The sequence below is a fragment of the Diabrotica virgifera genome, chromosome 1, assembly GCF_917563875.1.
Source record: "Diabrotica virgifera virgifera chromosome 1, PGI_DIABVI_V3a".
In the NCBI taxonomy this organism is placed as follows: domain Eukaryota; kingdom Metazoa; phylum Arthropoda; class Insecta; order Coleoptera; family Chrysomelidae; genus Diabrotica; species Diabrotica virgifera.
Genome location: NC_065443.1, coordinates 230,645,877 through 230,669,711, shown reverse-complemented (window position 1 = coordinate 230,669,711; position 23,835 = coordinate 230,645,877). Strand labels below are relative to the sequence as shown.

At 31.9% G+C, this 23,835-nt stretch overlaps 1 protein-coding gene across 7 annotated transcripts in view; it reads left to right on the top strand.

Annotated features, from left to right (window-relative positions):
• Positions 1-23,835, top strand: part of LOC114339424 (serine/threonine-protein phosphatase 2B catalytic subunit 2-like) — a 1,099,401-nt gene that overhangs the window by 789,619 nt on the left and 285,947 nt on the right. For all 7 annotated transcript variants that reach the window (XM_050647774.1, XM_050647800.1, XM_050647797.1 and 4 more), the window contains exon 6: positions 17,569-17,708. In XM_050647774.1, the coding sequence (XP_050503731.1) occupies positions 17,569-17,708 (140 nt within the window). The remainder of the gene's footprint in view (positions 1-17,568; positions 17,709-23,835) is intronic.

Below are 23,835 nucleotides of genomic sequence, written 5' to 3'. Positions count from 1 at the left end.
TAAACTTACTTTTAGACCAAATGGAAATATTGGGCTCATTAACTTGATAATTAAATGACATTGATAACTTGATTAACTTGATTATTTCATTCATAGGAGATTCTGACCAATAGAAAGCTACAGAAATCTGAATTAAATCGATAATTTTTGATAATCTCCCGTCGTTAAGTATATTACGTCAGATGCCCTTCGTTACTACGAAAAAATACATTCAGTGACATTAATGACAATTAATGTTTTAAAAATTATAAAAGTGATGACAATCAATCGTCAAATATTTATAAAAACTGTGTGTTTAATGGTACTTACATAAATAAATTACAATAACATTTTGGTTTTGAACAGTTTTATTCATGAAATAATCGCAACAAATTGCACTCGATCTCTGAAATTAATATAGAATTTTTGCTCTCGTGACACTTTCACATAATTTCACTCGCCTTCGACTCGTGAAATTAAAACTGTCAAAGTGTCACTCGGGAAAAATTCAATAATTTCAGAGCTCTTGTGCAATTACTACTGATAATTAATTGATAGAGACATTACCGACGAGCAATGAATTTACTTCATTCAAGCTGCGAGAGATAAAATTCTGAAACACATAACAAAGCTAATTGATACTGTATAGTTCTTATTTTGGATCCTCGGCATAAAGTAAAGGCATTTTCCTCTTCATCTTGGAGAAAGCTTCTACAATCAGAGGCAGTACAAAACTTTGAAGAAATATTTAAAGCTTACTATTTTAGTAAACCCCAGAATGATCTACAGAATCCCAATACCCTATTTATATGTAGCGATTTAAACGGAAAAACTACCATTTTGACCATTATTTGTTAATAACTAAAATTCTCGTCCGAACTTTGACGGGCATTTTTGAATTTATAATGTATTAGGTACTATAGTACCCAAAAAAACCTTTTTTGGCTGGCTGGTCAAGTGTCCCGACAAAAATCTTATTTCTCTGGACTAAAAATGAATCCAAAATACTTTCCAATATTTAAAATAGATAAAACATGCCTGTGATTTGTTGTTTAGTAGATAATAAAAATGGGTTAAATTGCTTTTTTTATTAGGTGATAACTGCCAATAAATAACAGAATTTATTTAAATAATCAGTCTGATTGATTCATTGTTTCAAAGAAAAAAGCCAGACCTAATTGTTAGCTCTTTTTATTATGATAATATTGAAAGTGTGTATAAAACAACTGAATGTTCATTTGATAATTTATGCACTGGTGACAAGATCGTAAATATAAAATAAAATTAGAAATAAGTTGGTTTAATCAAATAAAATGAGGAAAATTAACTAACTAGTTTAAATATTGATAAACATTTTATTTTTTTGACATTATTTTATCTTAGCTCTAAAACTACAATAGTGTGTGTTTTTATTCAACATTTTAACTGCTGTTCTGAAAATACGCCATAAATAATCTTAGAAATATTTTATTTTTACTTTTCGACTTTAACTCCATTTTAAAAACAATGGACCCCTTGACATGAGAAACACAATATCGATACATACTGCCTCCACGAAAAATGAATTTAGATCAAAGGATGTACCACTTTATAAGAAAAAATAATCAAAAGGGGGTATTACCAATAAATTATGGGCGGCCTTATAGGCAGTATTATAAGTTAGATGGAACTGTCAGAGTGGTCGGAATTTAATTAATAAGGCACATTTTTCGGTGCTTTTCTCAGAGTATCTTTTATATTTGCAAAAAAAAGTGTCGAAACTATACGGATGATCCATAACGGGTATTAAAACTTATCATATTTAATAGTCTAAGACCGAAGATCCTACTACAGAATCACTGCGTTTATAAATTAGATAATTAAAATCAAATTTTTGTATAAACTTATGAATAAGTGACTAGAACAGCGGAGTTTAGACAATAATACGGTCTACCAATGAACGTCAAGAAGACAAAATTTATGAGAATATCGAAAACTCAAAGAAATAACGAGAATCTCGTCATAAACGGAATCAATATAGACGAGTAGACCAATATGCATATCTTGGAATAATGTGATTACTTCCAGGTAATTAAAATCAGAATAGAAAGAGCTGAAGCAAATTTTAAAAAATGAGAAAATTGCTCTGCGCAAGAGATTTGAAGTTGGAGCTAAGAGTTTGGTTGCCTAGGTGCTACGTTTTCTCGACTCTGTTTTATAGAATGGAACCTTAGACCTTGAATGCGGCATCAGTGAAAATACTAGAATCATTCGAGCTGTGGGTGTACAGAAGAATTCTGAAAATAACGTAGACAGAACCCGTCAAAAAAAAAAGAAGTTCAGAGAAAGATGAATTAAGAAATAGAAATCTTAAATACCATTAAAAAAGAAAATTAGAATATCTCGGACATATTATATGTGGATAGAGATGCAACTTGCTCCAATTGATTATGTAGGGAAAGATTCAAGGAAAAAGAAGCATATGGAGACACAGAATATCGTCGCTGCGCAACCTGAAGGAATGGTACGGTTGTACATCAAATGAACTTGTCAGAGCAGCCGTCTCTAAAGTCAGAATAGCTGTGATAATTGCCGACCTCCGTCGTGAAGATGTCACTGGGAGACGAAAAATAGGATAAGACATTGATAACAAGTTTCCACTCAAAAAGTGACAGCAAATAGTTTTAGTTACATTAATAGTTTTAATTAAATTAATGTTAATTCATTTTTCGAGTCAGAAACTGGATACAAGCCGCACAAAACAGAGACAGATGAAAAGAGCTGAGGGAGACATATGTCCAGCAGTATGATGAATTCATTTTTGAAAAAAAAATCTTTCATGACGTAGATGCGGGTTTTTATTATCTAATTAAAATTAATTGTTTTTCTAATGCCATGATATAAGGTTGGGTTTCCTCTGAAAAATGGCCGCATATGAAGGTTGCCAGCTGTTAAAAATCTGAGGTATCAGAGCTATGAAAAAAGCTAGCGCGAAACGATATTGGTTAGACAAGGTTGACAATGTTTGATGGCGAATGTAAGTTAAAAAAAAAACAAAAAAAAATACAAAAATGAACGCAATTATTGTATTTATTAACATTAATATTTTTATTTGTAAAATGCGTACCTATACTATTAGACCAGGGCACATCTGTAAAAATATTAGTACATTTGGACGTTGAGAGGTGACTCATATTTTTTGCAGCAACTGCTTGAAAATAACTCATGTAATAATGTTTGAGTTATCCTCCCACTCAAAAAGGTCTGGAACATTGTTTAAATAATCAAAATGTCATAAAACGTAGGAAAAATTCCATTTTTTTCTTCGTCTTTTGATTATAACTTTGAAAGTATTCATTTCTGAGTTGTACTGACATAAAAGTTGCGCAATTAAATTTTCTGCAATATAGAATTCGTTAAACATTTTAAAAATTGTCACCCTGATTGAAAAATAGCAATAATTGCGAAAAAAAGATAAAAAAACAAGTATTCGCATTTTACGTTTTTCAACCATTTATGCTAAACTTAGGACCTTCATATTTTACCAAGAAAAATTTTATGATATAAGAAAACAATACTGTGAATTTCATTAAGATCTGTTAAACATATTTTGCAAAATAAATTTTTCAATCCAGCTTTCGCAAAAAAAATAATTTTTTCAAAATCTTGCAGGACTGAATATAAAGCAGACAGCAAGTTTAATTCTTTTTACTTATAGAAAAATACCGCGCACCTTTCATTTGCAATTAGCAAAATTAAAATTGGTTAACCACTACGGCGTCAGGGATTTTTTTAAATACACATTTTTTTGATAGTTTGCTCTGATTGGGCATTCCAATGACCTTTAATAATGATTGACAAATTTTAATTTTTAGTACATTTCGATATAAATAAATAAATTGGTTTATTGCAAAATAAAAACACATGCTCTCTCCTTTGAAATAACACTTTTTTTGGCAAAAACTTTCTTTGTTCATATATTTTAAGTTAGAGAATAAAAGTTTATTATTTTTAAACATATGCAAATGGTTAAACAATATTTCACAAACAATAATCAAATTAGTTTGATTTTTGTGGAATTAAAATATTAAAATACAACAAAAGATAGTGTAAGAAAATAATATATTAAATAAAGTTTGGAAGAAATTTTGGTGGAAATCAACTTGTGTGAATCGAACACCGCTGTCCTGCGCGTAGCACCAAAAATTAATGTTTATTAAAAAAATTCCTGACGCCGTGGTAGTCAATGGATTTTAATTTTAAAAATTGCAAATGAAAGGTACGGTATTGTTCTATAAGTAAAAAAAATTTCAACTTGCTATCTGCTTTATTTTCAGTCCTGCAACATTTTGAAAAATTGAATTTTTTTTGCGAAAGCTGGATTTCAAAATTTATTTTGCAAAATCTACTACACCGATATTAATGAAATTTACAGTATTGTTTTACTATATTATATAGTTTTTCTGGGTAAAATATGAAGGTCCTAAGTGTAGCATAAATGGTTGAAAAACGTAAAATGCAAATAATTGTTCTTTTATGTTTTTTTCGCAATTATTGCTATTTTGCAACAAGGCTGACAATTTCTAGTAACCAATCCTATATTGTAGGAAATTTAATTACGCAACTTTTATATCAGTACATCTTTTCTCGAAAGTGAATACTTTGAAAATTATAATCAAAAAACGAAGAAAATAATCGAACTTTTCCTTCATTTTTTGACATTTTTATTATTTAAACACTTTTCCGGACATTTAAGTGGGAGGATAACCCAATTATTATTATAGGAGTTAATTCCAAGAAATTTCTGCAAAAAATATGAGTCACCTCCAATGAACTGTCAATACTGATGGAATCGCCATAAAGTGAGTTTAATGGGGCCAGGATGAGATAGAAGATAATCAGGTAAAGGAGGGAACTTTCATAAACAAACAAATTGATAGTGCTAGTCAGTTACGTCAGGGTTGCCAGATTGGGGTATTTTCCCACAATTTTGGGGTAATTTGAAAGCGTATAGGGAAACTTCTCCAAGGAGAAATGGTTGAAAGATTTTCTGGGGGGAAAATTAAATAAGATTTTAAGGGGTCATGGGAAATTAAATTTGCGAATGTACACATATAACTGTATATTATACTCTCATAAAATCGAAGAAGATAGGACCTAATATGAATTATTTTCAGGGCCCTCTGTTGATAAGTAGTATAGTTTTGGTTTACTGTTCTCTACATTTGACTACTAATTTATTAAAATGCGGCAAAAATTTAAATTTGGGTGATTTGAAGGAATTTCTCTTTCTAAGTGGGGGTTTTATAAAATCACATCTGGCAACTCTGGTGGTAGTTATAGCAAATTTTACCTGACAAATTCTGTCTCTCTAGGACCTCTCTCTTGTATGTTGGCGCCAATCTCGCTTTACTGTTTAAATGGGACGGGGCCATTCCATCAGTATTGACAGTTCGTTGATCACCTCTCAACGTCCATCTCAAAACAGACGCGCGCTTGACTATATGTGTTCTTGATGATCATCAAGTACAATATAGATATAGTATTTAGTAAGATAGTATGTACATTAGCTGTAATGAGTAGGTAGAATAAGTAACAAATTGTAATATTATTATAATAACCGCGATTCACTAATAGGGATATTCACAAAAAAATTAAAAAGTCATTTCAAACGTGTAAAACGATTAAGAAACACCCTAGGAATAATTGTCCAAAATTTCAACAAAATTGAAAAAGCCTTTCTATAAAAAATCTTTATTTTATTATTAAAAAATATTTTAAATTTCAAGAACGCTTCTCTATTGGCCTGACGTCACTAGTTGCATACCCCAAGCAGGCGCCATTCTCATAGTGTTACTGTTTACCTGTTTGACGTTTCAGGTCATTTTATTTTGTTCTCTTCTTGTTTTATCAGGGTTAAAGTGGAGTTTTATAGTGAATTTGTTTAGTTTAAAGTGGATAGACTGTTTGTAAGGACATATTTTGGGTTTTACAACCCAAATTTTTTTTAATATATATAAGACTGTTTGTAAGGTTTTTGGGTTTTTGGTGGGACAAAAATAAACAAATAAAATGGAAGAAGGTTTTCAGAAAGCCAATTCGTATAAACTACCGACTGTAGTGTTGATGTAACAATGGTGTATGATTTATTGGCATCTTGTAAAAAAATAAATCTACCACAGCTTTACATGCGTGTATATGAGTGTATATTCCACATAATTTTCCATGTTTTCTTTAAGCTAAAAAATAAATGCTTAATACTACACAAAAAAAAAATAGAGAAAGTTGTATGCATGCATTGTACGCATGCATATTGTATACATACATTGGCTGGTTATTACTTTACCTTGGTTAGGTGTATTAAAAATATTTTTATTCTTCTTCATGTGCCTTGTCCGTTGTGGACGTTGGCTATCATCATGGCAATTTTAATTTCATTTGAGACGTTTCTGAATAACTCGATCGATTTTTGTCCAAATCATTGGCGTAAGTTTTTAAGTCATGAGTGTCTTTTCTTCCGGGTCCGCGTTTGCTCTCTATTTTACCTTGCGTTATCAGTTGGAGTATACGATATTTATCATGCCTCATGATATGACCGCAATATTTAAGATTTCGTTTCTTAATTGTAAAAGAGATTTCTTTTTGTTTTCCCATTCGACGCAATACCTGTACGTTGGTGTGGGTCGCCCAGGATATTTTGAGGATACGTGGGTACACCCACATCTCGAATGCCTCTAGCTTTTTCATTAATGTTTCCATTATTGTCCAGGCCTCTGCGCCATATAGCAAGACCGGAAATAATAACATTTTAGCAGCCGCATTTTTAGTGGGAGAGATATTATGTCGCAATGGGTGAAAATATTTCTCATGCATGTTGTTAAATGTTGCTATGTCCTTTTCACTCTTGATCTTATTTCGGTTATTTCGTATTTCGAGTTGACAACGGTTCCAAGATAAAAAATATTTTTGAACTTGGGTATTATACATTTTCATTTCAACCAATCTTTTCACTAAATTATTAATGATTTTAATATAATATAAAGTCATACCTACATCCACATGTAGTTATTTCAAGGTTTACTTTTACTGTATGTATTATTAGAATCCCGTTTTTAGGAATATCCCAGTTTAAAGAATATAAATTTGAGGTCCCGAAACTTTTTCTTTTACTCTTTAAGGGGGTAGGTGCAAAATCTTGGCCCAATGCTATTTAAATTCATTCATTTTTTCCGAATCCTGAGAAAACTAATAAGTATTTTTGAAAAATGTAAATGCAGAAAGAACAATTACATTATTACTAAGGGCCGAAAGTCTGTGGAAAACTTCTATAATGTTTATTTTACATATTAAGTTAGTTCTTTAAGTTAGTTATTTTAAGTTCTAGCTGCAACAAACCATTTCTTTTTCTGTTTTAAATTGGCTGGAACGGTAATAAAAATCTTGTCAGAACTGTTTTTTGATGTATTTACACACCCAGGAACAAAACACCACTTATTTGGCTTTATTTTTAATAACTAAATACGTAAAAAACTGCGCACATTCAAATACACTGAGTAAATAAGTATACAAAACTAGTCGTCGATCAAAGACGTTACGACTGCTGACGTCACAGACCGTAGCCTCGCTGCAGGGTACCGTTTTTCTAGCCTCCAAGAAAATCAACATTATGAACTCATTTATCTTAAAAAATATACATTTTTAAACAGTTTTATGATTGTTACGTTTTTATATACCTTGTAATCTATTGAATTTAACCATATTTAAAAATTAGTGAACATCCCTATTGACAAATTCTATTTACTGTTGATTGAGACTGGCTGACTGAATATAGTCCAAGCCGAATAAATAACAAAACAAACAAAAAAAATTCGAGATGTTAAAGCAATCATCATTTCAAATCACTTTGTGATCATGTTCTTTCACTTTATCTCTGATACCTCGGGTTTTTAACAGCTGCAAACCCTAATTTGCGTCCATTTTATTACCGGCACCCTTATCATCGTGCTAGAAAAAAAATTGCTTTACTTTGATATAAAAACATGCACATACGTCATGAATGAAATTTTGTTTCAAAAATAAATTACTACGTTGTTTTAGGTACGAATTATGAAATATTTTCATGTTTGCTGTATATAGCAACATTGTGATCAAAAGAGGTTTTTGAGAAAATTGAAGCGTATTTTGGGGACAACTATAAATCTCTGTAGTACAAAAAAAACATCCAATTGTAAGAGATTCTGGCAGTGAATACGTGCGGGTTTTGTCTAGTACTAGTTGCTGAGTTGCTGTTTATCAGATAGTCCGAGAGTTATGGAGTAAAAATATAATCATCATTAATTCAGCTTCAAACGATATTCAATTAAAAATCTTCTAAAACTTTCTGTGAAAGAATATTTACTATTCTTGATAAATTTTTGAATTAAAAAGAAGCTTAGAAATATGCAGATTACATTTAGTAATGCGAGTAAAAACCTTCTAATGGACTCTCATTTCTTTTTATCGTACGGGGTTTTAATTGGTTCATAATGCTGGGAATGAGAATGAATACAAAACAAACCTTGAGTTTATTTCGAAAATAAGGAAATATAACGAAATGTTCAGTGTTGGAAGTTAATTTGAAAGTAAAAAAATCGTTAAAGGGTAAATATGAAACGGGATTACTGAAAAACATAAAACGATAGGAAACTGTAATAAACAATTTCCCCGAACGAAAACGAAAAATAGTTCGTGTTATGAGGCCGCTCACGTATGAAAAAAAAGGTATGAAAATTTTGGGCAGAAGTTACTGACTTATTCTTTGAATCGTTTTTTTAACAAATTTAAATAATTACCTTTTTTATCACGAAAAATATTTTATGTATTAACTTTGTTGGGCCATTTTATACTAAAATTGTCGTCTATTTTTCATAAAGGTCGATATAGTAGGGTAGTCTTGGCCTTGGATGCTAAATTTACAGTTACTAAAGCGTCATGGGGACCTCTTTTGTTGTGTAGATTAGGCCATAAAACCAAAAGAAGTTAAGTTAAGTTTTCCATTTTAGTGATGATTTTACATTTTTTAATTTAATTTTCCAGTTCGAAAAATCGTTTTTTTTTCGATTAGGTATAGCGCCATCTATCCATAATTCAAAAAATGTCTCGAATAGAAGTTTATTATTTTTACGTATAAGAAATCCAAATCAGCAATAAAAAATGTGGTTTTCTATTTAAGATTTTAAAGTTCCCCCCCCCCCTCACTTCCTACGTAAGGATCGTATTGGTAGATTTCTTGATATATTTTTGAAAAATTTTCGGTTTTTAGATCTGATATTCGTTTCGCAAAATAGTCGCTTTTTTGTGAAACTTTGTGACTCCCTCATTTCCATTAATTCCATAAGCTGAATTGAAGCTTAAATTCAATTTCAAATTTCTGATGAGTAATCGAGGATTATTTCAATATAGACCGTTGTTTAAGTTTTAATTTAGGCACTTGGCAACCTCAAAAATGAAAATTACATATAAGTTTTCAAGCCTCGCCTCGAAAATGTGTATTTTTGCATTTTTCAGACTTTATATGGCTTATAAATCTAAAACTATTAAGCGGGGCAGTCATGTTTCGATTTGTGGTCCCTCTAGTGGTCCAACTTTCGTAGTTGGATCTGAAAGTGGACCGTGAATGTGCTAGCTGGATTATATAGTGGTACCGTGGTACGAGTCGGAACATTTTGAGGGACCACTCGAAGGTCCAACTTCCGACTGGCCACGGAGTGGGGGCGTGAATGCTGTTGTTGGATGTGGGATAAACGAAATTTAACCAATCTTGTGGAATTTTACAAGTTTTTTTATATTATATTTATTATTGAAGATTTTTGCAAAAACATCTAAGTTGTCTTCTTCTAAGAAACATTAACAGAAAGAGTACCTCAACAAAAAGGGATGTTTTAAAACAAACAAATAAAATAAAAGTAAATATAAGTACATACTGATTTTAATTTTCAAAATTTTTAAAATAAAATAACTACTTCGGACAAACTGAACCATAAGACCATATAAGTTCTATATGTGAGACGCAAAACATGACTAAACAAGACGAAATTAAACTATATATTATATGCGAACGAAAGATATTCGAAGCTTTTGGTGGCATGAAAATGGCGCGAGGGAATGAGGCGAAGAATGGATAAAGGTAAAAATGGATATTGAAGATATGGGATTGGTGAATCAGAAAGAATGATATTAAGGAACGGAAGAAATGCAAACATGTTTCTATATGAAATCTTTTAATATAATGTGATGATATTTTATGAACTACTTTATTTAATGTGGATAACTAGAATTTTCATGCCAAGACAAGATATGAAACCAACCCAAGACAGGATATGAAACAATACATGGAGGATTAGGCTTTGGAATTAGAAATGAAGCTGGAGATGACATGCTTGAATTAGCAACAGCATTGGATATGGCGGTTGTTAACACATTCTTTAAAAAGAGAGAAACTCAACTTATTACCTACAAAAGTGGACAACATCAATCCCAAATAGACTAATGATAAGGAAAGAAGACATACGTAAATGCAAGGACTGCAAGGCAATAGTTAGTGAGACAGTAAGCCAACAACATAAGCTGCTTGTTCTGGATATCGAAGTAAAAAGCGAAACTAAACAAAAATATCGGAGAGGACCACAAAAAATCAAGTGGTGGATGCTAAAAGATCAGAAAGATGTTGACAGACAGCCTGTGGAGTTAACGGAGACAGTAACAGCAATGGTTACCATCACTCATCAGAATAACAAATGAGGAAGTGGCTCAAGCACTTTAAAAAATAAGGAAAGGAAAAGCAGTCGGACCAGATGATATTCCTGGGGAAGTATGGAGAGAATTAGGAGAGACAGGAATAGGTTGGCTAGCAGGTCTATTTAATAGAATTATGGAAGTTGGACAAATGCCAGACGAATGGAGAAGCAGTATATTAGTACCTGTCTACAAAAACAGGAAGGCATACAACAATGTACAAACTACAGGGCTACAAAACTACTTAGCCACAACATTAAAATATGGGAGAGAGTAATTGATAGACGGATACGTGAAGAAACCGAAATATCCGATAATCAATTTGGCTTTATGCAGGGCAGATCAACAACAGATGCAATTTTCATTGTAAGGCAACTGATGGAAAAATACAGGAATAAAGAGTCCAACGCTCATATGGTATTCATTGATCTTGAGAAAGAATATGATAGAGTTCCTCGAGAGATTCTGTGGTGGGCACTCAATAAGAAAAGAGTCCCTGGCGAATATGTAAAGATTGTGGGAGATATTTATGAGGGAATAACGTTGGGTGTTAGGACAGGTGTGGGAGAGACTGAAAAATTTCAAGTGAAAGTAGGATTGCACCAATGCTCGGTGCTTAGTCCGTATTTATTCTCATTAGTTTTGGACCAGAGAACAGCGAAACAACAGGGTAGCTTTCCATGGTGCCTAATGTATGCTGATGATGTAGTGTTAGTAGGAAATAGTGAAAGAGACTAGTGAAATAGAGAACAAAAACTGGAACAGTGGAGACAAGCTCTGGAGGAAAAGGGTTTAAAACTTAGTAGGACAAAAACAGAGTATTTGGAATGTTCATTTAAAGATGGAGTTAATACAAATAAAATTGTATCTATAGATGGTGAAATGATTGTGAAAAGCAATAGCTTTATGTACCTAGGATCGGTATTACAGAGTAATGGAGAAAGAGATGGAGATGCATGCAGTAGAATTAGGGCTCGATGGAAGAAATGGAAAGAAGCGAGTGGTGTGTTGTGTGACAGAAAAATTCCAATGAAGCTGAAGGGAAAATTCTATAAAACAGCCAAAAGACCGGCTATGATGTACGGAACTGAATGTTGGGCAGTGAAAAAGAAAGAGGAACAACGAATGCATGTGGCGGAAATGATAATGCTTAGATGGATGAGTGGAGTGACAAAGAAAGATAAAATTAGAAATGAGTATATTAGGGGAAGTCTAGGTGTGGCACCAATTGATGCCAAAATGAGAAAGCATAGTTTAAGACCGTTTGGTAATGTTCAACGTCGAGACGTTAATCACCCAATACGAAGAATAGCTGAAGTGCAGATTCCTGGAAGGAGTAGGAGAGGAAGACCAAAGAAGATCTGGGGGAGACGATAAGGAACATGTTGGTAAAGGGGATTAACATTGATATGACCCAAGGTGGATATGAATTGTGTGGAGAAATTCAATTAGAGAAGCCGCCCCGCATAAGACAAAGAGAATGATGAAACTATAATTTTCATTAAAACTACTTTATGTTTGACGTTTCCATTTCCAAACATAGCCTTTAAAATACAAATTACTGTTTTGTTACTTCAACAATATTGAAAATTTTTATCAATAGCTAGCAGGTTTCTGGTATCACCTTTACCAGTAGTTGTGGAGATATTTGACAGCTACTCTATTTATTTTTTGGCTGAGCGAGGTACACCACCGTGAAAAGAGACAAAGACTGAAGTTGGAGCGTGAATGGAGCCGAATTAGTAGTCCTATTAAGTGGGACCTCAAATCGGAACGTTAATGCCCTGTCTTAGGCAACTTTTGGCCAACATGAATAGAGACCTTTTTCGCTTAAAATGACCCAAAAACCTCAAAATATATTTTCCGTGGCCAAAAAGGTGATCTTTTGAAGTAATTTAATAAAATTGTTTAACCAAATTCACCCGATACCCTTCCGATTTGTTTAAAGGGGCATTTTTTAACAGAAATCCGCAAAGACAACCAAATTAGAAATTTTTTTCTATACGTAATCGGCGTCAAAACATTGACTAAAACGAAAAAGAAAAGAATTCAGTTGGTGCTCATTTCGAATAAAACGCCTTGGGATACATTCCATGAACACGGTTTTCTCAATTATATTTAGGTTGTTTGCAGTAAATGTTGTTTGCTTTTATAATTAGTTGGAGTTTATTCTGTACGAAATGTGTTACTGTTCAAAACTTTTCTTTTTTAAACAATGAGTTTATACAACTTAGACTAAGCGGGTGATTAATGATCTTACAATCAGCTATTGGGATTATCCCATAGGAAATTCATAAAATGAATTCAAAGTATTGTTGAGAATATTGTTGCTCCTTTAGATATTGCAAAATTTAATATCTGAATGAGTCTTAATTTCCACTACATTTACTTATACGTGAAAAATTTCATTAGACTGTTACATGTCGTTGCTAATATAACAAAATTAGCTCAGCATTAAGAGTTAAGTAATATAACTTCGGGAGATAGTATCATTAGGTCAGTCAATGAGGGTATTTGGCTCCTAATTCCATCTTACTATATCGATTTACTTGATATTTTCAAAGTAAGTAGGGAATAGATCGAGAAACAAAGTCTATCCTATGCCGATGTGTGATTTTATCGTGGGGGTGGCTCCCACCCTTTCTCGGTGATGAAACATTTTTTGGTTAAAATAGCCACGAAAATGGCTAGAGAACCTAATTCTAAGCAAAAACTGTTCTATAATTTTTTTTGACAACTCAATAATTTTTGAGTTATGCGTGGTTGAAAATTGACCATTTTCATTGAAAAAATGACACCTTTGCGGACGGTTTTTTGCGAATACCCTAAAGGCTAAGCATCTAACGAAAAAATTATGTAACATATTTTTGTAGCGTATAAAAAAGCAAACAGATTCGTTCTTTCATAAAGCTTCTAGTTATAATACAAAAAGGGATATTGTAGGTGTGAAGAGTTTGAGTTTTTGGTGCATACTCAAATCGGTGTATTTAACCTAAAATAACAGAGAAACGGTGGATTTTACGTGTATAAAGGTACTAGTACCTTTTGTAGTGCTTGAAAAAACCTTTAAAATGAGGAACATTAAATGTCAATTACATTCAAATAATTGAGCAAAAAATTGATGACTAACGTATTTTAAGAAAAAATGAGAAGTATATTTAACCCCTCATCCGTCAGAATTTAAATACATCGTTTTCCTTCTACAATACTTTTTATTGTAGTGTTATTTCTATGTTCAAAAAGTTGGACGCGTATTAAATGAATGGTTTTTGAAAAAAATAAAATCAAATTATAGAGCGCATTTTTAAATTTTCTTAAAAACCTTTCTTTTTCTCCATGTAACTCGAAAATGATAAGAGATACGAAAAAAGGTACTGCACAAAAATGTAGGGTTTTTTACATTTAAATTTTGTTTTTATTTTTCATTACTGTATCTCTTATCATTTTCAAGTTATGTACATGGAGAAAAAGGAAGATTTTTAAGAAAATTTAAAAATGCGCTCTATAATCTTATAGATTACGGTCAAAGTCAAAAGACGGGAAAACTATGCATTTTTCGAGGATAACTTGTTCAAACCAATTTAAAGTATTTAAAAATATTTATCTCCAGAAATAAAAAAAAAATAGTCTCTAGCTCAAAAATTAAGTGAGCTAATAATAATGAAAAGAATATCAGTCCCTATTTTTTTCAGCGAAAAAGTAATCGGAAGCAATTCCCTAATCACCACCCTAATTAAAATTAGTCATTGGCCTTATTCGGTCTTCTTTATTTATGTACTAATAATATGTTCTAGAAGTTTGACCGGCTTAGAATGATTAGTTTAAAAGAAATGGAGTTAAAAGCGAATAACGAATTTTTGTAGTTTGGAAAAAAATGGCCTTCTCTTCAGAATAGGAAGATTAGAATCAGAGATACGAAAACATGTTTAAATTTAAAATTGTAGCTTATTTAATTCCCAAGAACATGGTTTGAAATTTTTTCTACGGCAAAAATTGAGTGACCTCTTGACAATTAAAACTTATAATAATATGCACAAACCACCTTTACCAACCCTTTCAAAGTCACCCCTTTTTGTGACTGAAGATTTTAGAAAGATTTAATCCTAATAGGCTTATAGATATTGTAAAAACCTACAAAAATTCTTTTTTACCAAACTTTCTAAGATAAAAAATAAAAAAGTTACGGTTAAAAAATCAATATATTTTTTTGAAAAAAAAAGGAGAAATACAATTTGGAAGTATAATAATGTAAGTTAGCGGTGTTTTTAGTCATTGGCCCAATTCATTCTTCTTTATTTATGTATTATTAATAGATTCTAGAAGTTCAACTGGCTTAGAATGATTAGTTTTTAAAAAACTGGAGTTAAAAGCGAATAACGAATTTTTGTAGTTTGGTAAAAAATGCGATTTTCTTCAAAATAGAAAGATTAGCATCAGAGATACGACAAAATATTTAAATACGAAATTGTAGGTTATTTAATTCCTAAGAACTTAGTTTGAAAAATTTTTTTCTACGGCAAAAATTGAGTGAATCGTAAATGAGTATATCGAAAAACATTGATTTTTTCGATATAAAACTAACACTTTCGATAGCGAATAAATCGAAAACTATTAATTTTATCAAAAAAATGTATGGAACATTTTTTGCTTAGAATGAATGTTTTTATCAACTGGTCAAAATATAATAAAAACTTTCCACCCTCGAGATGGGGTGGCAACCACCCACATGGTAAATGCGCCTTTCAGCATCATGTAGATTTTGATCCTTCGTCTATCCACTACTTATTCTCAAATTTTCAAGCAAATCGATCCATTCTGTAAAAATTGCGAGGTGAAAAGCTTCGGTTCCTGGACTATAAATAGACCAAGCAAGCGATATTGAAGAAACCATGTTAACATGATACCAGAAAAAAGATATATAGTCCGTTCTTTAACGGTAAAATATTGCAAAATCTCGAAATTTTAAAGAACCGCTTGTATTGACATGAAATTTGGCATACACATAGCTAACAAGTCAAAGAAAAAAAGTGATATTGTGCCGATATGTGCTTTTGCCTTGGGGGTGGTTTTCACTCCCTTTTGGGGGTGAAAAAATATTCGTCCAAAGAAAGTCAGGAAATGGATAAACTGGTTAATTTTAAGTAACTTTTGTTCTATAGAGTTTTTTCACTAAGTCAATACTTTTCGAGTTATTTGGCAGTGAATATATTCATTTTTTCAACAAAATAACCACGCTTTTAGACGGTTTTTCGCAAATAACTCAAATAGTAAGAATTTTGTCGAAAAAATATTCTTAGAAAAAATATAGCCTGTAAAAAATTTAAAAAAATGGTGTGTATACCACGTCTCTACATCTAGTAGAAGCAGAGTTATAGCTAATGAAAAATAGGTTCATATTCGTCAAATTCCAAATGAAATAATTTAACGTAAAATAACCAAAAATGAAGCACATTTCGGGGAAAACTCATAACAACTTATTTAAAGTGTTTAAGAAAAGCTTCATTTTTGTTTGATAAAAAATAATTCTAGCATCAAAATTGAACAAGTTACGCTCAAAATAAAGCTAGTCCTTTTTGGTTTTGGTAAAAAAATCGAGAAAATCACCCCCTAATTAGTATCTTAAATTAAGTTTCTCGTTATGACTTCACAAGTTTCTTGACTCGTGTATAAATTGTTTATATTATCTGTAAGTTTCATCGGTTCAAAGTCCTTATTATTAAAAAGGCTGTAGTTAAAAGGGGTTGAACGAGTCACTGATCACGAATGTATGCAAATTTAGAAACACCAAATCTTAATCAATTTTTGTCTAACAGAAAAACAAAAAAATACATGATATTTAAAAAAGCAAATCTGACTTTTTTTGTTTTTTAAAATTTTTGGTATCTCTTACAATTTTTAAGTTATTTTGAAAAAAAGCATATTTTTCAAAATTTAAATTTTTAAAAATTTTATTTTGAAACCAAATTTTTTCAGAAATAAGCACTTTAAATCGATGAAACTTACAGATAATATAAACACCACATAAGTAAAACAATTTGTGGAGCGGTAACGACTAATTTCATTTAACTTGCTAATTAGGGGGTGGTCTTACCGATTTTTTTTTTGCAAAAACAAAAGGGACCAACTTTATTTTGAGCGTAACTTGCTTAAATTTAACGCTAGGAACTTTTTGTAAAAAAAGAAATAAAGCTTATTTTAAACACTTTAAAAAAGTTATAATGGGTTTTCCCCAAAAAGTGCTTAATTTTTTAGATATTTCACGTCGAAATATTCTATTTGAAATTTGGTAAATATGAATCTATTTTTAATTGGCTATAACTTTGGTTCTACGAGATCCAGCCAGAGACCTAACGCGTACACCATTTTTTTTACTTTTTTATAGGCTATATTTTTGTGAAGAACGTTTTTTTCGACAAAATACTTACTTTTTGAGTTATTTGCAAAAGCCCGTCTAAAAATGTGGTTATTTTGTTGAAAAATGAACATATTCACTCGCAAATAACTCGAAAAGTGTTGACTTGGCGAAAAAGCTCTATAGAACAAAAGTTACTTAAAATTAGTCAGTTTACCCATTTCCGGACTTATTTTGGACATATATTTTTTCACCCCCAAGAGGGGGTGAAAGTCACCCCCAGGGCAAAAGCACTCATCGGCACAATATCACTTTTTTTCTTTGACATGGAAGCTATACGTATGCCAAATTTCATGTCAATCCAAGCGGTTCTTTAAAATTTAGAGCAAAAACCGTGAAAGAATGGACTAATAATTTTATTTGTTAATAGCTTATAGGAATTAAACAGCAGACAATGCTAAACATTCTTTTATTTTTTGTTACAGTTAGACAGATTTAAGGAACCTCCCGCTTTTGGACCCATGTGCGACTTGTTATGGTCAGATCCTTTAGAAGACTTCGGAAATGAAAACAATGCCGAACATTTTTCACACAACACAGTACGAGGCTGCTCATATTTCTACAGGTAAGTTTAACATTGTATTAATACTCCGGTCAACTTACACATTCGAGGCTACAAAAATTACCATCAAGCTGAAAATTGGCAGGATTGTTCAAAATACCATCATAAATGAAATCTAAAAAGTCCTCAGAAATCCGACCCGAGCTAAAAAATTTACGCGGGATCAAAGGTCACCAAATATAGTTTTTAGCGATTTTCAGCGAAACAGTAATAGTCTAGGCGCCAGAGGGGTCACCGTGTCATATTCAATTCTGATGGACAAACTCAACGGTTTCTTATGGATTTTTGACTGCTGACTACGAATTTCGGGGGTGGATTTCGATCCGAGTGGTCAAAAAATTGTTATAAACAATTTAATTGTTTATAAATTGTTTATAAGGCTGTGGCTCATAAACTAAAAGAGATAAAGAAAAATGTTTTGAATAAAATTTGTTCCTTAACAAAAAACGAAGAAAAAACCGTTTACTAAACTTAAATCTAACAATCAGAACTCAATATGTTGTAAAATTAGTGCACAATGCAAATTGAAAATTGCAAAATAAGTATTTTTCGAAGCTTTATCGATCGTAACTCGGCTTCTACGCATGCAAATGAGTCTTAGAAGGTGTCGTTTTAAAGCCTAATTAACAGGCTTCCAAACAAAGTTTGTTAAATTACTTGATCTTCATTTTTTTTTAAAGTTATACCCGTTTGAAATTACAATTTTCTTAAAAATATTGTACATTCATTTGTTTATAAGGGTTTCAAGCAAATTTGAGCTATAAACATTTATACTTTAATGAACAATAATGATAGAAAAACTCAAAAGGAACAATTTGATGTTATGAAAATGTTCATAAGTTTATTTTTGGCCAAGATGTCGATATTTTAATGGCGCGCGCTATGAGGCGCAAGATCGGCTCACCGCGTAAAGGTTCACGCGCTAACTTCTAGATGCAAATTATAATTTCTATGTATACATACGTTATCTTCATTTTTCATTTTTGAAGATCCTAATACAATTTTATCATATAATTCTTATATGTAATTAAATCATCATACTGTACCTCGTATCACCTTTCATTATATTTAATTTGTCTTCTATTTTTTGCACTAAATGAGAAAAAAACATTAAAAACTAATATTTCAGAAGTATAACTTAAAAGTAAGTTGATACTATTAATTAATACTATTTTTACAAACATTTTTTTTCATGCATCTGCAAATCTGCATAGAGATATACAGGGAATATCAGCTTTTTTACATCTGCATGTTCTTAGCGAAATTTTAACAGTTACATGGTGGTACAAGTCTGTTCTTGTAGGCAGTAAAACTAAAACTTTTTGAGGCTTCAGAGTCTCATTATCTAATTATCATATTATGATATCCATATAAAGTGGATCTAGTTCTTTTGCAGCATCATCAAGGCCCGTCAATTTTGTGTATGCCGCCACATCATAAATGCTCGTTTTATATGCAATGATGATGCTGCAAAAGAACTCGATCCATTTTTATATGGATATCACATATTGGCTCATTTGCTTGCGTAGAAGCCGAGTTACGATCGATAAAGCGTCGAAGAATACATACTTACTTGACTGTGAGCCAATCTTGCGCCTCATAGCGCGCCATTGAAATATCGACATCTTAGCCAAAAATAAACTTACGCACATTTTCGTAAGCTCAAATTGTTCCTTTTGAGTTGTTTTATCATTATTGTTAATTAAAGTATAAATGTTTATAGCTCAAGTTTGCTTGAAACCTTTATAAACAAATTAATGTACAATTTTTTTGAGAAAATTATAATTTAAAACGGGTATAACTTTAAAACAAATGAAGATCAAATAATTTAACAAACTTTGTTTGGAAGCCTCTTAATTAAGCTTTAAAAGAACACCTTATAAGGCTCATTTGCATGCGTAGAAGCCAAGTTACGATCGATGAAGCTTCGAAAAATACTTATTTTGCAATTTGCAATTTGCATTGTGCACTAATTTTACAATATCTTGAGTTCTGATTGTCGGATTTAAGTTTTGTAAACGGTTATTTCTTCGTTTTTTATTAAGGAACAAATTTTATTTGAAACATTTTTTTTTATTTCTTTTAGTTTATGAGCCAGAGCATTATAAACAATTTATAAACAATTAATTGTTTATAACAATTTTTTGACCACTCGGATCGAAATCCCCCCTCGAAATTCGTAATCAGCAGCCAAAAATCCATAAGAAACCGTTGAGTTTGTCCATCAGAATTGAAAATGACACGGTGACCTCTATTTGGCGCCTAGACTATAAGTTTTACCATAAAATTAGTTCTAACAAAAAATTGTAGGTTAGATAATCATCTATCAAAAATGTCCTATCGTTTTTGAGATACAACGATTCAAAAAGTTGTAATCGTCATAATATGCTCACACGTTTCCACACCACCTTTGAGGTAGTGTACTTAGCGCGTTTTTTAATGTGGTTTCCCCAGTAGGCCTATTCCACGGATCTTTTATGATTCTGTTTAATTTGAAGCTATTGAATAATTGATATTGGCAAGGGTTAAAAATGATAAAAGTTATAAAAAGCGGTATAAATTAAAAAAAAGGGAAATTTGTCCAACTGGTTTATAATTTTCTAATACTTCTGCTTCCTCTTCATCTTATTATTCTTCTTCTTCTTCACCTTCTAGTTTTTCTTCTTCTTCTTGTTCTTCTTCTTGTTCTTCTTCTTCTTGTTCATCATGGGTGCAAGTAAATTGTCCCAATAATGACACATCGCATGGCTCCTCGATAAAATCCAATGAATCCTCAATTGTTGGTGATTCAACATTGGAGCACGACCGGTTTTGACAATTAGTGCATGCTACCGAACAAGATAGTCCCAACTTTTTGCAACCACATTTAGCGCTACATCCCTTTTTACAGTTGCAAAAAATTGTGTGCAAGAGTTTATTCGGCACAGGTGGGAGTAAAGTTTGAATTGGTTCTAATGAACTGTCGGCTAATTTCTATCCCCACTCTTTTGGATCTAGCTGATAACCAAGCCACACTTAACGTTGGTAATATACCCGAAAGATATGTTGATGAGCAGCCGCTGAGGTTGGAGGAAGACAAGATAACTGCACTTGTTTTTGATTTCGAGTATTTTTAAAGAAACATGCATATCGAAACTTATCTAAGCACGTAGTTATTTTAGGCGCTCCATACCTAAAGAGAAGAAAGCTAATTCCGTTAGAAATAACTTCTTGTGGAGTTGAATTAGTTTTCTTTAAACTTTAGCACATTCAAGTAAATCTTGTTTTTCAAACATTTTAAAAACATTCGTTTTACTCCTCCTGAAAAATGCAGATGTATTACACCCAGTTATTGCGTGTAAAAATAGTATGTGATTTTGACACTTTGCAAAAGTAGATAAACTTTTCGATGAATATATTTCCAGTTGGTGCTGAGCTTTTCCAGGTTTAAAAAAAGATAGTTTTGTCGATTGGAGTTCGAGCAGTGAGTAATACGAGCAAGTCTACATCTTCACCTACAACAATAGTTCTATTTGTTAAATTGAATTGCTCTATGGCTGTTTCAATTATCATTATCAGCATCATTATTTACCGATTTATTTACCGATATATTTTCTGCAGTATTTTTTTTTTAATTTTCAACATTTTGCCTAGAATCTTGACTTTCATTATTATGTTCAAACCCTTCTGAGAAAAGAATATGTAGGGTGATTAAATTAGCCGACGTATCGATCGAACGTGTTTATTCCGACCAAACCCATCTTTACTAATTGAATAAGAAGCATAAGTAAGAAGAATTATTATAAGTTAATACTTTTTAATATCAATTTACTATTTTTAAGAATAAGCAGTAAGATTGAAATGATAATTCTTATTATTTTCGCGTTACATTCACTTTGTCGAGATTTTTTTTTGTTGGCAATGTAATATAATACAGCTTATACATTGCATCCCTCGGTATACCGCAAGCTGTATAGTAAAAACATCATATTTATAATACCTTATATTATTATGTGTAATATAAGTTAAGTTTACCGATAGAATATTATGTTTACTTGTATTACAGCTTCAGTGATGTATATACGTAGTGTACTAATACATATTATGACGATTAGAACTCTTTCAACTCTTTGAATCGTTGTATCTCAAAAACGGTGGCTGTTAGGAAAAAAATTTTTTAGCTCGGGTCGGATTTATGAGGACTTTTTAGATTTCATTTATGATGGTATTTTGAACAATCCAGCCAATTTTCAGCTTGATGGTAATTATTGTAACCTCACTCCTATTTTTGAGTCTAACCAGACCGGTCTATAAGTTTACGGTTAGTGTTGTTGTCTTGGTCAATCTTTCGTACTCCCAGCTTTCTTGTCTTTCACTCATTTAGATGTAATGTTTGAGAACTATTAGCAATTTGCAAACTTATTAATCGGTCAAAAGATTAGATAAGAAGTTTAATTTCATGGCAATCACCATGTCAATTTGTTTAAAACCAACAATTAAAAATTTTAGTTTTGAATTGTCTATTTTCCACTTGTAGAATGTTGCGTTTGTTGAGAATATTTAAAATGATGTTGACCTAAAACAATTAACCTGTTCACAATGACTTTAAAACAATTGACCTGTTTCTTTTGTGTCGGTGTTTGTACCTAAATTTACTATATACAAATAGTTGTGCACTGTATGAATAACCTTTACAATGTGCATGTACTGTAGGTCGTAGTTTTTAAATAAAATTAATTTAAAGCCTTTGGTTAATTCCGTATCATCTGTTACGTCACAGCTCGTTATAAGCCAAAGCCTTCTATAGTACAATCTTTCATTCACCACTGTCTCTGCCAATACTTGTTCATGCTCTAACTCCAATAGATTTTAAATTATTTTCTAAGTTGTCAGCAGTTGTCTTGATACCTAAGTTTTTGTCTTCCTCGTGGAAGGCTCGTTGTTTCATCGGTCTCTTCGGTCTAAAACTCTTCTGACTGTTGTTTTATGTTAAACTTCCCCAATACTTCTATGCAACTCAAACGTCCATGCTACAGACCTTGCTCTTTTATTCAGTCATATATTCTTCTTATTTACTTCCGTATAGTCCAATTTTAGTCTTCATTATCTCCTTTCTTTCGCATTTCGGTTTCAGCTTGTGACTTTCCGGTGCAACTGAAAAGGAAAGTCACAATGTAGTTTAACTTTATTCAAAACAGCACTAACCTCGATCTAGGCGGTCACAGAGCAAATGATTAGATACTTTTCAAATGAATAAATCATGGTGCAAAACAGGGGAAATTTTTATTTTACCTATTTCATATTCCTCACTGATGAAGGAAGCAGCGATCACCACTACCAGCTAAGACGCAGAGAGAATGATCCTGGATCGGTTTGAAACTGGACTGCCACAAGCCTGACTGGAGTGGTTTTAATGGTTGTGGTACTGCGGTCCAAAAGACAAAGAGTAACCCATTTACTATACATTCACAAGAGAATTTCTCCCGATATATCAGTAACATAAAGCGATAATAGGATATGTAGTGACCCGATTCACTCTCAGAGCCATCTCTTTTACCATTAAGATGGTGTGATATATGCTACCGGCTGAAAAGTTGTGAGAGGTGCCAAAGGTGTGAGGACATTTTACAGAACTGTGAGGCTGAATCCAAAATTATTCTATATTTAAGAGAGTATCAAATAATTAGAACATGGAACGTTCAGGGATTGAAAAATCCTGGAAAGCTACAAATAATTGAAAAAGAAATAGGAAGCCACCGTCTTTCCGTATTGAGACGCTCAGAAACTCACTGCAAAGGTGAAAATCATTTTAAAACAACTGCTGACAACGTCATCTACTTTTCATGATCAGACAATGCAAGTTCTAATAAAGTCGCAATATTGTACCATCCAAACTGAATTATTGCGTAATAGAATATGATACTGTGGACGACTAGTGTTGGAAAATTCTCGAGAATAAAAAGTCGGAGAATATTCTCAAGAATATTCTCGAGAATATTCTCGATATGGAGAATTTTCTGAGAATGAACCCTATGATGCGCTTAGGGATATTGTTAAAGATGAAATAGGGCATTAAAAATCATGAAATTATATACAAAATTATGAGATAAAATAACAGTGTTCTTTATATACAAAAAAAAAAATACAAAAA